Source organism: Salvelinus namaycush, chromosome 6 (genome assembly GCF_016432855.1).
Source record: "Salvelinus namaycush isolate Seneca chromosome 6, SaNama_1.0, whole genome shotgun sequence".
NCBI classification, from domain to species: domain Eukaryota; kingdom Metazoa; phylum Chordata; class Actinopteri; order Salmoniformes; family Salmonidae; genus Salvelinus; species Salvelinus namaycush.
Genome location: NC_052312.1, coordinates 38668325 through 38685335, shown reverse-complemented (window position 1 = coordinate 38685335; position 17011 = coordinate 38668325). Strand labels below are relative to the sequence as shown.

At 49.2% G+C, this 17011-nt stretch overlaps 1 protein-coding gene across 1 annotated transcript in view; it reads right to left on the bottom strand.

Annotated features, from left to right (window-relative positions):
* Positions 1–1911: 1911 nt before the first annotated feature.
* Positions 1912–17011, bottom strand: part of LOC120049381 (LHFPL tetraspan subfamily member 3 protein) — a 43666-nt gene continuing 28566 nt past the window's right edge. The window contains exons 2-4 of the mRNA XM_038995650.1: positions 7672–7899; positions 2632–2672; positions 1912–2523 (exon numbers count right to left, since the gene is read on the bottom strand). Of these exons, the coding sequence (XP_038851578.1) occupies positions 2653–2672; positions 7672–7899 (248 nt within the window). The 3' untranslated portion in view covers positions 1912–2523; positions 2632–2652. The remainder of the gene's footprint in view (positions 2524–2631; positions 2673–7671; positions 7900–17011) is intronic.

The window sequence follows — 17011 nt, the reverse complement described above, 5'->3', positions numbered from 1 at the left end:
AGGTGGGGTTTGAACTGATTGAATATGTTCACATGTTGATTAGTTCACATCACAGGAGGTTGGTGGCACCTTAATTGGGGAGGACAGGCTCGTGGTAATGGCTGGTGCGGAATCAGTGGAGTGGTATGATGCCATTCCATTGACTCCGTTCCGTACATTATTATGAGCCGTCCCCACAGCAGCTTCCTGTGGTTCGCATGTTAAGTTGAGCTTGTTTCAGCCCAGAAGCCCTATAAGAACACTAGACACATTTACAACATAATGAGAGTGGATTTATAAAGCACTTTACACTCACCAGCTGGAAAGTGATATATGCCAATTAGGAGGATGATTAGGTGGCCAGGTTGGGAATTTAACCCCCTACTCTTACAATAAGTGCCATGGGATTTTTAATGACCACAGAGAGTTAGGACACCTATTTTAACTTCCCATCTGAAAGACAGCACCCTATGCAGGGCAATGTCCCCTTCAGTGCCCTGGGGCATTAGGATCTCCTTAGACCAGATGAAAGAGTGCCTCCTATTGGCCCTCCAACACCGTTTCCAGTAGCATCTGGTCTTCCATCAAGGGACTGACCGGGACCAACCATGCTTTGCTTCAGGGACAAGCCAGCAGTGGGATGCAGGGTGCTCTGCTGCTGGCAGTAGACTGCTGACATAATAGTTATAAAGTTGTTTACATGGGCTCTGGAGGCTACTGATCTTTTCAACCAGTTCTGTCCCTTTAAACGGCCATAACATCCACATTTTGACCTTCAAGAAATTGTATTTTTATTAATTGATCAAATGTGCTGGATAGAGAGCAAGAATGACTTTCCGTTAACGACACATTGCTACTAGTGATAAAGTTGCAGATGGATTGTGAGGTTATATTCCCAGATAATACAATTCAAGACACTGGGCCACACTTTATGGAAACACTTCTTCCCATAGTAAAATGGCAATACTCTACAATACAGTCTGTATACATTGTATGGCACATCTGAAGTGAATCAATAGCTTTAACATACTGCATCGATTTGTAAATATCATAGTCGAGACAAGACAATATTCCAACACGTAAAACAGCTATTTCGATTTGTTAATAGGCCTATTCTTCTACGTAATACATTGTTCTTCAGCATGGTTTTCTCCAGGGTTGCTGAGGACACTATGATTGGCAGCCTGCTCTCGACCTCTAGTCCTACATGGCTCTGATCTCTACCTCTGATTCTATCACAACAGTCATTCATTACAGCTACAAGATTTCTTCTTTACCTTCAACTTAGTGACATTTAATGTGGTGTCAGTGGTGGCGCATCACTCTCTGGTCAGCCGTTGTCTTCCAGTACGGACAAGTCTAAATGGGATCCGTGGGACGTCCCAATTCTGATGTCACCCCATTGAACATCAGATTTTAAAAAAGGTTAAGGTAAGGGTAAAGGTTAGGGTTTTGTGTAGGGACGTCCCAAGGTTCCCAGGTACCTCTAACCCTTCCACCACAAAGTCCAGTAAGGTGGCTCAGCAAGCCAGACAGTGCTTACAGTTCTCATGGCCCATGCTCACCCACTGTAAACAGTCTTACAATGATGAGCCCAATGAAGAGCAAAGAGTGGAACACAAGTCAAGAAGGAATCCACAGTTCAGGTACATGTGGTCCAGAGGTGAGTTTGACACAATAAAGACGACAGCTCTGTTTGATCAGACGTCTGAACAATCCAATGCTGTAGCCTAGCGGTCATGTGCGGTCATGTGTTAGTTCACCGTTTCCCAAACTCGGTCCTGGGGACCTCAAGGGGTGCATGTTTTGGTTTTTGTCCAAGCACTACACAGCTGATTCAAGTTTTCAAAGCTTGACGATTAGTTAATTATTTTAATCAGTTGGGTCAAATGCTAGGGCAAAAACCAAAACGTGCACCCCTTGAGGTCCCCAGGACTGAGTTTGGGAAACGCTGGGTTAATTTGTGTTTTTCTATGGCCTTGAATGGTGGGACAGAATCTCATGTTCTTTTTCACAAACAAAACCTTTCTCGTACGTTTCCTAATATGTTTTATTGTCACATACACCAGATAGGTGCAGTGAAATGTGTTGTTTTACAGGGTCAGTCATAGTAGTACAGCGCCTCTGGAGCAAATCAGGGTGAAGTGCCTTGCTCAGGGGGCACAACGACCTTGTCAGCTCAGGTATTCAAACCAGCGACCTTTCGGTTACTGACCCAATGCTCTAACAGCTACGCTATCTGCCGCCCGTTAAGTCATCGGCCTACTATGTCCACTCAGTAACGGATTTCATTTCATAAAACAATATGAAGTCTTCCATCTGTTGTTGCCAATATCAAGGTCATGCCTGGATGAGAAAGGGTCCGTAGGGGTTGGTCTTTACTAAGTGGGTTCTCTTGGAGTGGATGTGTCTCCTCTCATTCATTCGTCTTTTTCTCGTTCTGTTCTTCCCAACAGCAGTAGCTCTCCTTTCCACCTCCAGAGTGACAGGTATGAAGCTGGAACGTTGTGTTACATTATCTCTACCTCTGATGGGCACCGACACCTGTGAACAAAGAACACAACTAGATTTACCAATGGCAACGTAAGCATATGGATATTGATCCCATGAAAGTATATCAGATAATTCACAATTCACAAAAAGCACACCCACCTTTGTACAGTATTTGGCTGTTTATATGGAATTACCAGTCTCTGTGAGGACAGAAAGGAGAGGTTAGCATTGGTATCTAGCCAGTTATCGAGGTTACCTAGCCAGCTCCACTTTTAAACAAAGTCAGCTAGCCAGCTATTTTCGCCATCCTAACGTTGTCAACACTGCTAGCTAGCCAGCTAGCCAACTTCTACCGAAACAGTACAACGGAACGATTTGATTAGTGTAGTGTTAGCTAGCTACATAGTTGTCTTTGCTGTCCTTGTATCTAAGATAATTGTGTAGTTTAGAGTAATTATCTAGCCAGTTATCGAGGTTACCTAGCCAGTTATCGAGGCTACCTAGCCAGCAACACTTTCAAACATAGTCAACAACGCAGCCACTGCTAGCTAGCCTACTTCACCAGTCAGCAGTACTGCATCATTTTAATCATTTTAGTCAATAAGATTTTTGCTACGTAAGCTTAACTTTCTGAACATTCGAGACGTGTAGTCCACTTGTCATTCCAATCTCCTTTGCATTAGCGTAGCCTCTTCTGTAGCCTGTCAACTATGTGTCTGTCTATCCCTGTTCTCTCCTCTCTGCACAGACCATACAAACGCTTCACACCGCGTGGCCGCTGCCACCCTAACCTGGTGGTCCCAGCGCGCACGACCCACGTGGAGTTCCAGGTCTCCGGCAGCCTCTGGAACTGCCGATCTGCGGCCAACAAGGCAGAGTTCATCTCAGCCTATGCTTCCCTCCAGTCCCTCGACTTCTTGGCACTGACGGAAACATGGATTACCACAGATAACACTGCTACTCCTACTGCTCTCTCCTCGTCTGCCCACATGTTCTCGCACACCCCGAGAGCTTCTGGTCAGCGGGGTGGTGGCACTGGGATCCTCATCTCTCCCAAGTGGACATTCTCTCTTTCTCCCCTGACCCATCTGTCTATCGCCTCCTTTGAATTCCATGCTGTCACAGTTACCAGCCCTTTCAAGCTTAACATCCTTATCATTTATCGCCCTCCAGGTTCCCTTGGAGAGTTCATCAATGAGCTTGACGCCTTGATAAGTTCCTTCCCTGAGGATGGCTCACCTCTCACAGTTCTGGGTGACTTTAACCTCCCCACGTCTACCTTTGACTCATTCCTCTCTGCCTCCCTCTTTCCACTCCTCTCCTCTTTTGACCTCACCCTCTCACCTTCCCCCCCTACTCACAAGGCAGGCAATACGCTTGACCTCATCTTTACTAGATGCTGTTCTTCCACTAATCTCATTGCAACTCCCCTCCAAGTCTCCGACCACTACCTTGTATCCTTTTCCCTCTCGCTCTCATCCAACACTTCCCACTCTGCCCCTACTCGGATGGTATCGCGCCGTCCAAACCTTCGCTCTCTCTCCCCCGCTACTCTCTCCTCTTCCATCCTATCATCTCTTCCCTCTGCTCAAACCTTCTCCAACCTATCTCCTGATTCTGCCTCCTCAACCCTCCTCTCCTCCCTTTCTGCATCCTTTGACTCTCTATGTCCCCTATCCTCCAGGCCGGCTCGGTCCTCCCCTCCTGCCCCGTGGCTTGACGACTCATTGCGAGCTCACAGAACAGGGCTCCGGGCAGCCGAGCGGAAATGGAGGAGAACTCGCCTCCCTGCGGACCTGGCATCCTTTCACTCCCTCCTCTCTACATTTTCCTCTTCTGTCTCTGCTGCTAAAGCCACTTTCTACCACTCTAAATTCCAAGCATCTGCCTCTAACCCTAGGAAGCTCTTTGCCACCTTCTCCTCCCTCCTGAATCCTCCTCCCCCTCCCCCCCCCCCCCCCTCCCTCTCTGCGGATGACTTCGTCAACCATTTTGAAAAGAAGGTTGACGACATCCGATCCTCGTTTGCTAAGTCAAACGACACCGCTGGTTCTGCTCACACTGCCCTACCCTGTGCTTTGACCTCTTTCTCCCCTCTCTCCCCAGATGAAATCTCGCGTCTTGTGACGGCCGGCCGCCCAACAACCTGCCCGCTTGACCCTATCCCCTCCTCTCTTCTCCAGACCATTTCCGGAGACCTTCTCCCTTACCTCACCTCGCTCATCAACTCATCCTTGACCACTGGCTACGTCCCTTCCGTCTTCAAGAGAGCGAGAGTTGCACCCCTTCTGAAAAAACCTACACTCGATCCCTCCGATGTCAACAACTACAGACCAGTATCCCTTCTTTCTTTTCTCTCCAAAACTCTTGAACGTGCCGTCCTTGGCCAGCTCTCCTGCTATCTCTCTCAGAATGACCTTCTTGATCCAAATCAGTCAGGTTTCAAGACTAGTCATTCAACTGAGACTGCTCTTCTCTGTGTCACGGAGGCGCTCCGCACTGCTAAAGCTAACTCTCTCTCCTCTGCTCTCATCCTTCTAGACCTATCGGCTGCCTTTGATACTGTGAACCATCAGATCCTCCTCTCCACCCTCTCCGAGTTGGGCATCTCCGGCGCGGCCCACGCTTGGATTGCGTCCTACCTGACAGGTCGCTCCTACCAGGTGGCGTGGCGAGAATCTGTCTCCTGACCACGTGCTCTCACCACTGGTGTCCCCCAGGGCTCTGTTCTAGGCCCTCTCCTATTCTCGCTATACACCAAGTCACTTCGCTCTGTCATAACCTCACATGGTCTCTCCTATCATTGCTATGCAGACGACACACAATTAATCTTCTCCTTTCCCCCTTCTGATAACCAGGTGGTGAATCGCATCTCTGCATGTCTGGCAGACATATCAGTGTGGATGACGGATCACCACCTCAAGCTGAACCTCGGCAAGACGGAGCTGCTCTTCCTCCCGGGGAAGGACTGCCCGTTCCATGATCTCGCCATCACGGTTGATAACTCCATTGTGTCCTCCTCCCAGAGCGCTAAGAACCTTGGCGTGATCCTGGACAACACCCTGTCGTTCTCAACTAACATCAAGGCGGTGGCCCGTTCCTGTAGGTTCATGCTCTACAACATCCGCAGAGTACGACCCTGCCTCACACAGGAAGCGGCGCAGGTCCTAATCCAGGCACTTGTCATCTCCCGTCTGGATTACTGCAACTCGCTGTTGGCTGGGCTCCCTGCCTGTGCCATTAAACCCCTACAACTCATCCAGAACGCCGCAGCCCGTCTGGTGTTCAACCTTCCCAAGTTCTCTCACGTCACCCCGCTCCTCCGCTCTCTCCACTGGCTTCCAGTTGAAGCTCGCATCCGCTACAAGACCATGGTGCTTGCTTACGGAGCTGTGAGGGGAACGGCACCTCCGTACCTTCAGGCTCTGATCAGGCCCTACACCCAAACAAGGGCACTGCGTTCATCCACCTCTGGCCTGCTCGCCTCCCTACCTCTGAGGAAGTACAGTTCCCGCTCAGCCCAGTCAAAACTGTTCGCTGCTCTGGCACCCCAATGGTGGAACAAACTCCCTCACGACGCCAGGACAGCGGAGTCAATCACCACCTTCCGGAGACACCTGAAACCCCACCTCTTTAAGGAATACCTAGGATAGGATAAAGTAATCCTTCTAACCCCCCCCCCCCCCCCTTAAAAGATTTAGATACACTATTGTAAAGTGGCTGTTCCACTGGATATCATGAGGTGAATGCACCAATTTGTAAGTCGCTCTGGATAAGAGCGTCTGCTAAATGACTTAAATGTAAATGGTAATGTCATGAATACCGCTTGAGCTCGTGTACTTGTAGTAACAGAGATATACCAGAGGGTGGCAGTAGTGAGGAAAAGTCACCAATCAGTAGTAAGGTAATGACATCCTTATCTAAATGGCTCAGAGACGTCCTTTATAAACATAGTTAATCAGTGGACTGACGCATACGTTACTGCAACAGAACAATTCATCACTTTGCCAAAATGAGACTCAGTCACTCTCTGTCGTCTTATAGCTGATAATGTGAAGTCAGACATCTTGAAATGCTATAACATTGATAATTGAGGGTGTCTCGGATTTTGGAAGCAGAGCCTACTAGACTTAATTTGAATGTGTGCACAATTGAGAATCTCTCTCTCCTCCTGTCCCATAGCTGATAACGGCATCCTCCCTCTGTTCCATGGCGTTCTCCTGCACCAACAGGCAGCCCTAGCCGATCAGCTCGTGATTCATTTAGACAGGCTGATAGCCAAGCTGTGTAAACAGCCATTAGTAATTCATGACTAAATTCTCTCCCTTTTTCTTCCATCTTATTTTCTACAACTCCCTCTCCTTTCCATTTCTTTTTTTATTTTCCTTCCCCCTTTCTTGTCGTTTTATCCATTCTCTTTGACTCTGCCATCTTGTTTTCTTATCTTCCCCTCTCATTCTCACACGTTCTCTCTCTCTCTCTCTCTGACTCACCAATTCCCAATCCCATTGGTAATAACAGTAAGCAGGTGTTATGTGAGAAGCAGTTAAAATATGTTAATTGGTGGTGGCTCGGGTATGTGAAATTATGCTGAAAATACTTGCATAAAAAGGGACGGAATATGAATATCTACCATGTGGGGTGTGGGGTTTGGACAGCAGGGTACAGTTGTTACATTTGATACACACCCACCCCATGCTCTGGGCTTTGGAGGAGGGGGTTGATGAGAAATGTGTATTTATTAGCCTAAATACATTAAACCCCAAGATATGGGAGATGTGGAAGGGTCTGGAGGAGAGGCGGCTCAGACTTCAGTGACAGAGGTTCTGTTATTCTGTGCAACAGTGTTCTTCACTCCTGGTCCCGGAGAGCCAAAGGGTGTGCAGGTGTTTGGTCCAGCCCAGCACTAACACATCAGTATGGTGCTGCCCTTCAGAGACAGGTAGACACCCTGTGGTCCCCAGGAGCAGGATTGAAGAGCATTGCTCTATGACCTTACACAGACCTGAACTACCACACATATCACTTTGTGAGACAGCCTCTGTATGGCATGCTCATATGAGGAAAGTCCACAGCTCATATTCACAAAGCATCTCAGGGTAGGAGTCCTGATCTAGAATCAGGTCCCCCCTGTCCATGTAATCTTATTCATAATGACCTAAACTCCCAAGCTGATCTTAGATTAAGTGTTGTCCTTACTATCCAGCAGCTCATCAGCCATCAGCCCATCCTGACGGTTTCCCAGGACGAAGGCCAGGAAGGAGAGTATCAGGGCGTCCATGATGCCCATGATAGCCAGGATGTAGGCCCAGCGCACGGAGCACGCTCCCAGGGTGTACTTGTCTGTCTGCTCCCCACACATCCTCTTCACCTCATCACTGTCCCAGCCGTCTGGGTAGATCATACAGCCCAGAATCAGGCACGTACCTGGGATAGGAGGAGGGAGGGAGGGATGGGGGGATGGAGAGACAGAGGGAGGGAGAAAGGAAGAAGTGGGGGAAAGGGGGAGATTACAGAAAAGAGAGAGTACAGGAGAAACACAGAAAGATGGAGGGAGAGAGAGAGAGAGAGAGAGAGAGAAAGAGACAAAGAGAGATAGTGTTAGCTTAACCCATACCATATCTATGGAGCATTCTGAACTCATCACCCTCCCCCTGTAGTCTCTCTTCCATCTCTCCCCCTGTAGTCTCTCCTCCACCCCCCCCCCCCTGTAGTCTCTCCTCCATCCCTCCCCCTGTAGTCTCTCCACCATCCCTCCCCATGTAGTCTCTCCTCCACCCCTCCCCCTGTAGTCTCTCCTCCACCCCTCCCCCTGTAGTCTCTCCTCCATCCCTCCCCCTGTAGTCTCTCCTCCATCCCTCCCCCTGTAGTCTCTCCTCCCCCCTCCCCTTCCCCTGTAGTCTCTCCTCCATCCCTCCCCCTGTAGTCTCTCCTCCATCCCTCCCCCTGTAGTCTCTCCTCCATCCCTCCCCTGTAGTCTCTCCTCCATCCCTCCCCCTGTAGTCTCTCCTCCATCCCTCCCTCTGTAGTCTCTCCTCCATCCCTCCCTCTGTAGTCTCTCCTCCATCCCTCCCTCTGTAGTCTCTCCTCCATCCCCCCCCCTGTAGTCTCTCCTCCATCCCCCCCCCCCTGTAGTCTCTCCTCCTCCCCTCCCCCTGTAGTCTCTCCTCCACCCCCCCCCGTAGTCTCTCCTCCATCCCTCCCCCTGTAGTCTCTCCTCCACCCCCCCCCCGTAGTCTCTCCTCCATCCCTCCCCCTGTAGTCTCTCCACCATCCCTCCCCCTGTAGTCTCTCCTCCACCCCTCCCCCTGTAGTCTCTCCTCCATCCCTCCCCCTGTAGTCTCTCCTCCATCCCTCCCCCTGTAGTCTCTCCTCCCCCCTCCCCTTCCCCTGTAGTCTCTCCTCCATCCCTCCCCCTGTAGTCTCTCCTCCATCCCTCCCCCTGTAGTCTCTCCTCCATCCCTCCCCTGTAGTCTCTCCTCCATCCCTCCCCCTGTAGTCTCTCCATCTTTCCCCCTGTAGTCTCTCCTCCTCCCCTCCCCCTGTAGTCTCTCCTCCATCCCTCCCTCTGTAGTCTCTCCTCCATCCCCCCCCCTGTAGTCTCTCCTCCTCCCCTCCCCCTGTAGTCTCTACTCCCCCCTGTAGTCTCTACTCCCCCCTGTAGTCTCTCCTCCCCCCTGTAGTCTCTCCTCCTCCCCCTGTAGTCTCTCCTCCCCCCTGTAGTCTCTCCTCCATCCCTCCCCCTGTAGTCTCTCCTCCATCCCTCCCCCTGTAGTCCCTACTCCCCCCCTGTAGTCTCTCCTCCTCCCCCTGTAGTCTCTCCTCCATCCCTCCCCCTGTAGTCTCTCCTCCATCCCTCCCCCTGTAGTCCCTACTCCCCCCCTGTAGTCTCTCCTCCTCCCTCTGTAGTCTCTCCTCCATCCCTCCCCCTGTAGTCTCTACTCCTCCTCCCCCTGTAGTCTCCCCTCCCCCTCCCCCTGTAGTCCCCCCTCTCACCCTCTCCCTGTAATCTCTTCTATCCTCCTCCCCCTGTAATCTCTCCTCTCCCCCTCTAGTCTCTCCTCCTCCCCTCCTGTAGTCCCTCCTCTCCTCCACCCCTTCTGTAGTCCCTCCTCTCACCCTCCCCCTGTAGTCCCTCCTCACCCTGTAGTCTCTCCTGTTCCCCTACTCCTGTAATCTCTCCTCTCCTCTGTTCACTAGCTGATTGATTCCCTCTCCTGATCTCCTGACCACTGTCAGAGTGACCACTGCAGCTCCCCATGGACACAAACAGTACACACACCCACTCCAGCCAGAGACACTGGGACTGTCTTCAATTCAATTCACTTGTTCCGAGCGTGTGACAATAACACAGAGATGTCAGTGCAGGCTGTGGTAACAGATCAATAAGAGTATTGTCAGAGGATATCTAGCAGTCCCACACAGTCACAGCAGCAGAGTCCGTAGTAGAGGCATTTGTGTGTGTTAACAGTCGTGGAAGGGCACATTGCTGTCAGAGGCTAAGCTAAAGAGACAGCAAGAGAGTACAGAGAGATAAGTAGATAGATTTAAGACACAATCTCAGGAAATAAAAGAGCAGCCCTCTCTTTCTCTCCATCCCTCTCTCTCTCTTTTCTTCCTCCCTCCCTCTCATTCACTCACAGAACCTCAGGAAATGATAGAGCATCACAGCAGGAATATTGGTGACCTGTTGCCACAAGAAAAGAGCAACCAGTGAAAAAAAACCACCATTGTAAATACAAACCATATTTATGTTTATTTATTTTCCACTTTGTACTTTTACTATTTGCACATCGTTACAACACTGTATATAGACATAACATGATATTTGAAATGTGTCTATTCCTTTGAAACTTTTGTGAGTGTAATATTTACTGTTAATTTTTTATTATCTATTTCACCTGCTTTGGCAATGTTAACATATGTTTCCCATGCCAATAAAGCCCTTCGTATTGAATTGAAAGGGGCGGAGAGAAACTGGAGAAAGTGAGAAAGAAACACAAATCAAATCAAATTGTATTGGTCACATACACATGGTTAGCAGATGTTATTGTGAGTGTAGTGAAATGCTTGTGCTTCTAGATCCAACAGTGCAGCAATATCTAACAGGTAATATCAACAATTCCACAACAAAATCTAATACACACAATCTAGTAAAGGAATGGGATGAGAGTATATAAGTATAAAATATATGGATGAGCAGTGAGAGCGGCTAAGATGCAATAGATAGTAAAGAATAGATAGTGAAGAATTCAGTATATACATATGAGATGAGTAATGCGAGATATGTAAACATTCTTAGTGGCATTATTAACGTGACTAGTGTTCCATTTATTAAAGTGGCCAATGATATCAAGTCTGTAGGTAGGCAGCCGCCTCTCTGTGCTAGTGATGGCTGTTTAACAATCTCTCTGTCCCAGCTTTGATGCACCTGTACTGACCTCGCCTTCTGGATGATAGCGGGGTGAACAGGCAGTGGCTCGGGTGGTTATTGTCCTTGATGATCTTTTTGGCCTTCCTGTGACATCGGGTGTTGTAGGTGTTCTGGAAGGCAGGTAGTTTGCCCCCGGTGATGCATTGTGCAGACCGCACCACCCTCTGGAGAGCCCTGCGGTTGTGGGCGGTGCAGTGTTTCCCCAATGTGTTTCTGTTCTCTCCTAACATGTGGTTTCCTGTTAGTCTGGAGTTAAACCGGACATGTGGTTTCCTGTTAGTCTGGAGTTAAACCGGACATGTGGTTTCCTGTTAGTCTGGAGTTAAACAGGACATGTGGTTTCCTGTTAGTCTGGAGTTAAACCGGACATGTGGTGCACTGTTAGTCTGGAGTTAAACCGGACATGTGGTTCACTGTTAGTCTGGAGTTAAACCGGACATGTGGTTCACTGTTAGTCTGGAGTTAAACCGGACATGTGGTTCACTGTTAGTCTGGAGTTAAACCGGACATGTGGTTCACTGTTAGTCTGGAGTTAAACCGGACATGTGGTTCACTGTTAGTCTGGAGTTAAACCGGACATGTGGTTCACTGTTAGTCTGGAGTTAAACCGGACATCTGGTTCACTGTTAGTCTGGAGTTAAACCGGACATGTGGTTCACTGTTAGTCTGGAGTTAAACCGGACATGTGGTTCACTGTTAGTCTGGAGTTAAACCGGACATGTGGTTCACTGTTAGTCTGGAGTTAAACCGGACATGTGGTTCACTGTTAGTCTGGAGTTAAACCGGACATGTGGTTCACTGTTAGTCTGGAGTTAAACCGGACATGTGGTTTCCTGTTAGTCTGGAGTTAAACCAGACATGTGGTTTTCTGTTAGTCTGGAGTTAAACCGGACATGTGGTTTTCTGTTAGTCTGGAGTTAAACCGGACATGTGGTTTTCTGTAAGTCTGGAGTTAAACCGGACATGTGGTTTTCTGTTAGTCTGGAGTTAAACAGGACATGTGGTTTCCTGTTAGTCTGGAGTTAAACCGGACATGTGGTTTCCTGTTAGTCTGGAGTTAAACCGGACATGTGGTTTTCTGTTAGTCTGGAGTTAAACCGGACATGTGGTTTTCTGTTAGTCTGGAGTTAAACAGGACATGTGGTTTCCTGTTAGTCTGGAGTTAAACAGGACATGTGGTTTCCTGTTAGTCTGGAGTTAAACAGGACATGTGGTTTCCTGTAAGTCTGGAGTCAAACAGGATATGTGGTTTCCTGTTAGTCTGGAGTTAAACAGGACATGATGATATGGATCAGAATTGTGGTAATGATACAAACAGTGCTAACTGGTCTGTAATAATGCACACTGATGTTAAAGCATGTAATAGCTCTAATCTAATCCCACACCCGCTACACCAGGGGTCCCCAATTACATTCAGCCACGGGACAATTTTTTCTTGAGCGAATGGTCGGGGCCGGAACAAAATGTTAAATAATTTGTACTCTGCAAATTGACCGTAAGTAGCCCAAACCGATAGCATTTGACAAAAACATAACAATTTCAAACCTTAAATACATTGGGATATGATCACCTACGCCTCTCTATTTATGAATCATTGTGAACAGATTGTCCTAGCCGGGAGCGGTAGCGCTGCGTCAGACTCCGGCACTGATGATCCACATTGCTAATCACTGTTCTCGGATCAGAGGTTGGGACACCTATGAGTTTCTCTCGTTTTCAACGTTGATCTTGTTTATATGTGCTGTGTGTAAGAGAGCGTTGGATTGGATGCTCTGCATTTGACTATGGTCCTCTCACTTCCAGACCTTTTCATAAATAAGACAATACGGTCCTGAGGTGGTCTTATAGCTTGGATCCAGACTGAGAGGAGGGCAGTCATTCTAACTCTGAACTCATCATAAATAATAAAAACATAATTTACCCGTTCACTTCCTCTTGCAGTGAGCCAGGGAGATGCAGAGTGAGGAGAGAGCATGGGATCCTACATATGTAGGATCTTAATTTGATCACTTTTGTTATCAATTTTCCTGCACCACATGAAATGCAGATGAGCCTCGTGATTTACAAAAGTCCCTGAAAACCCACACTAACACACGTTTATATTAACAGTATTGCACTTTTCATGTAGACTACTTTTGGCCAGCTAATAGCCTAACCAACAAACAGGCAACATCAAATGTTCAAATCCTGTTGTTGCAGGACTATTTTACTGTGACAATATGGGTTAAGATCCTACATCTGTAATGAACAAGGAGCCTAAAGTTTAAGTCTCAGGCAAACATTGAATAAGTCAATTAATGAGCCACTGACGCCACCATGGGGCACTCTGTTCACAACGTTGACATCAGCAAACCTCTCGTCCACACGTCGCCATACACGTGGTCTGTGGTTGTGAGGCCGGTTGGACGTACTGCCAAATTCTCTAAAACGATGTTGGAGGCGGCTTATGGTAGAGAAATGAACATAAAATTCTCTGGAAACTGCTCTGATGGACATTCCTGCAGTCAGCATGCCAATTGCATGCTCACTCAAAACATCTATGGCATTGTGTTGTGTGACAAAACTGCACATTTTAGAGTGGCCTTTTATTGTCCCCAGCACAAGGTGCACCTGTGTAATGACCATGCTGTTTAATCAGCTTCTTGATATGCCACACCTGTCAGGTGGATGGATTATCTTGACAAAGGAGAAATGTTAACAAATGTTAACAAATTTGTGCACAACATGAGAGAAATTAGCTTTTTGTGCGTATGGAACATTTCAGGGATCTTTTATTTCAGCTCATGAAACATGGGACCAAAACTTTACATGTTTGTTTATATTTTTGTTCAGTGTACTGTATATATCCTTCACTATCTCCCCCTTCTCTAGATCTTCCCCTCTCCCTCCTCTCTACTCCCTGCCTCTCTCTCGTTCCTTGGCTTTTCTTCCTCTCTCTCCCCATCTTTCTCTCTCGTCATCCTCTCTCTTTCTCTCCCCCTCTCATGTGTTGCCAGCATCAGATGTGGATATAGAACAAGCCATTACCACATATTGCATACTATGTTTTTAGGTAGTTTCTGAAGATTCTCTAACGTTCTCTCGTTGAAAGTTAAGAGTCTGTCCTTGTTCACTCTTTCTCCTAACTCCCCTTCCATCTTTTTTTACCTCTTTCTGTCTCTGCCTCTCTCTCTTCTTCTCCTCCCAGCTGATAGCTGTTGGCGGGGTAGAGGCCTGGGGGGGGGGGGGTGATCGGGGAGGGGAGGAGTCAGAGTCGGGAACTTTCAGTCCTCTCACTCCTCGTCTCCATCCTCCCGCCAACTGTTGCTGCTTCTCCTCAACACAGACAGATTACAGTCCCAGTTCTCCGCCCTTTCACTCCACGGCTGCTTAATGTCTTGATTGAGGCTGGCTGGTTGGTTGTGATTGAGGCTGGCTGGCTGGTTGGTTGTGATTGAGGCTGGCTGGTTGGTTGGTTGTGATTGAGGCTGGTTGGTTGGTTGTGATTGAGGCTGGTTGGTTGGTTGTGATTGAGGCTGGTTGGTTGGTTGTGATTGAGGCTGGCTGGTTGGTTGTGATTGAGGCTGGCTGGTTGGTTGGTTGTGATTGAGGCTGGCTGGTTGGTTGGTTGTGATTGAGGCTGGCTGGTTGGTTGGTTGTGATTGAGGCTGGCTGGTTGGTTGTGATTGAGGCTGGCTGGTTGGTTGTGATTGAGGCTGGCTGGTTGGTTGTGATTGAGGCTGGCTGGTTGGTTGTGATTGAGGCTGGCTGGTTGGTTGTGATTGAGGCTGGCTGGTTGGTTGTGATTGAGGCTGGTTGGCTGGTTGTGATTGAGGCTGGCTGGTTGGTTGTGATTGAGGCTGGCTGGTTGGTTGTGATTGAGGCTGGTTGGTTGGTTGTGATTGAGGCTGGTTGGTTGGTTGTGATTGAGGCTGGTTGGTTGGTTGTGATTGAGGCTGGTTGGTTGGTTGTGATTGAGGCTGGTTGGTTGGTTGTGATTGAGGCTGGTTGGTTGGTTGTGATTGAGGCTGGTTGGTTGGTTGTGATTGAGGCTGGCTGGTTGGTTGTGATTGAGGCTGGCTGGTTGGTTGTGATTGAGGCTGGTTGGTTGGTTGTGATTGAGGCTGGTTGGCTGGTTGTGATTGAGGCTGGCTGGTTGGGATTGAGGCTGGCTGGTTGTGATTGAGGCTGGCTGGTTGTGATTGAGGCTGGCTGGTTGTGATTGAGGCTGGTTGGTTGGGATTGAGGCTGGTTGGTTGGTTGGGATTGAGGCTGGTTGGTTGGTTGGGATTGAGGCTGGCTGGTTGTGATTGAGGCTGGTTGGTTGTGATTGAGGCTGGTTGGTTGTGATTGAGGCTGGCTGGTTGGGATTGAGGCTGGCTGGTTGGGATTGAGGCTGGCTGGTTGGTTGTGATTGAGGCTGGCTGGTTGGTTGTGATTGAGGCTGGCTGGTTGGTTGTGATTGAGGCTGGTTGGCTGGTTGTGATTGAGGCTGGTCGGCTGGTTGGGATTGAGGCTGGTTGGCTGGTTGGGATTGAGGCTGGTTGGTTGGTTGTGATTGAGGCTGGTTGGTTGGTTGTGATTGAGGCTGGTTGGTTGGGATTGAGGCTGGTTGGTTGGGATTGAGGCTGGCTGGTTGGTTGTGATTGAGGCTGGCTGGTTGGTTGTGATTGAGGCTGGCTGGTTGGTTGTGATTGAGGCTGGCTGGTTGGTTGTGATTGAGGCTGGCTGGTTGGTTGTGATTGAGGCTGGCTGGTTGGTTGTGATTGAGGTTGGTTGGTTGTGATTGAGGTTGGTTGGTTGTGATTGAGGCTGGTTGGTTGGGATTGAGGCTGGTTGGTTGGTTGTGATTGAGGCTGGTTGGTTGGTTGTGATTGAGGCTGGTTGGTTGGTTGTGATTGAGGCTGGTTGGCTGGTTGGGATTGAGGCTGGTTGGTTGGTTGTGATTGAGGCTGGCTGGTTGTGATTGAGGCTGGTTGGCTGGTTGGGATTGAGGCTGGCTGGCTGGTTGTGATTGAGGCTGGTTGGCTGGTTGGGATTGATGCTGGCTGGCTGGTTGGGATTGATGCTGGCTGGTTGGGATTGAGGCTGGTTGGTTGGTTGTGATTGAGGCTGGCTGGTTGTGATTGAGGCTGGTTGGTTGGTTGGGATTGAGGCTGGCTGGTTGTGATTGAGGCTGGTTGGTTGGTTGTGATTGAGGCTGGCTGGTTGTGATTGAGGCTGGTTGGCTGGTTGTGATTGAGGCTGGTTGGCTGGTTGGGATTGAGGCTGGCTGGTTGGGATTGAGGCTGGCTGGTTGGGATTGAGGCTGGTTGGCTGGTTGGGATTGAGGCTGGTTGGCTGGTTGGGATTGAGGCTGGTTGGCTGGTTGGGATTGAGGCTGGTTGGCTGGTTGGGATTGAGGCTGGCTGGTTGTGATTGAGGCTGGCTGGTTGTGATTGAGGCTGGTTGGCTGGTTGTGATTGAGGCTGGTTGGCTGGTTGTGATTGAGGCTGGTTGGCTGGTTGTGATTGAGGCTGGCTGGTTGTGATTGAGGCTGGTTGGCTGGTTGGGATTGAGGCTGGCTGGTTGGGATTGAGGCTGGCTGGTTGGGATTGAGGCTGGCTGGTTGGGATTGAGGCTGGTTGGCTGGTTGGGATTGAGGCTGGTTGGCTGGTTGGGATTGAGGCTGGTTGGCTGGTTGGGATTGAGGCTGGTTGGCTGGTTGGGATTGAGGCTGGCTGGTTGTGATTGAGGCTGGTTGGCTGGTTGTGATTGAGGCTGGTTGGCTGGTTGTGATTGAGGCTGGTTGTGATTGAGGCTGGTTGGGATTGAGGCTGGCTGGTTGGGATTGAGGCTGGCTGGTTGTGATTGAGGCTGGCTGGTTGTGATTGAGGCTGGTTGGCTGGTTGTGATTGAGGCTGGTTGGCTGGTTGTGATTGAGGCTGGTTGGGATTGAGGCTGGCTGGTTGGGATTGAGGCTGGCTGGTTGGGATTGAGGCTGTGTTTGTGCGTGCATGCGTGCAGGCTTTCTTTCAGTGCGAAGGTGAACCATGCCAAATGCATATATAAGAGGGTGTAAATTGGGGCAGAGACAGATAGACGAATATTGGGCTCTCTCCTCTCCCCCCCCTTCCCTCTCTTACA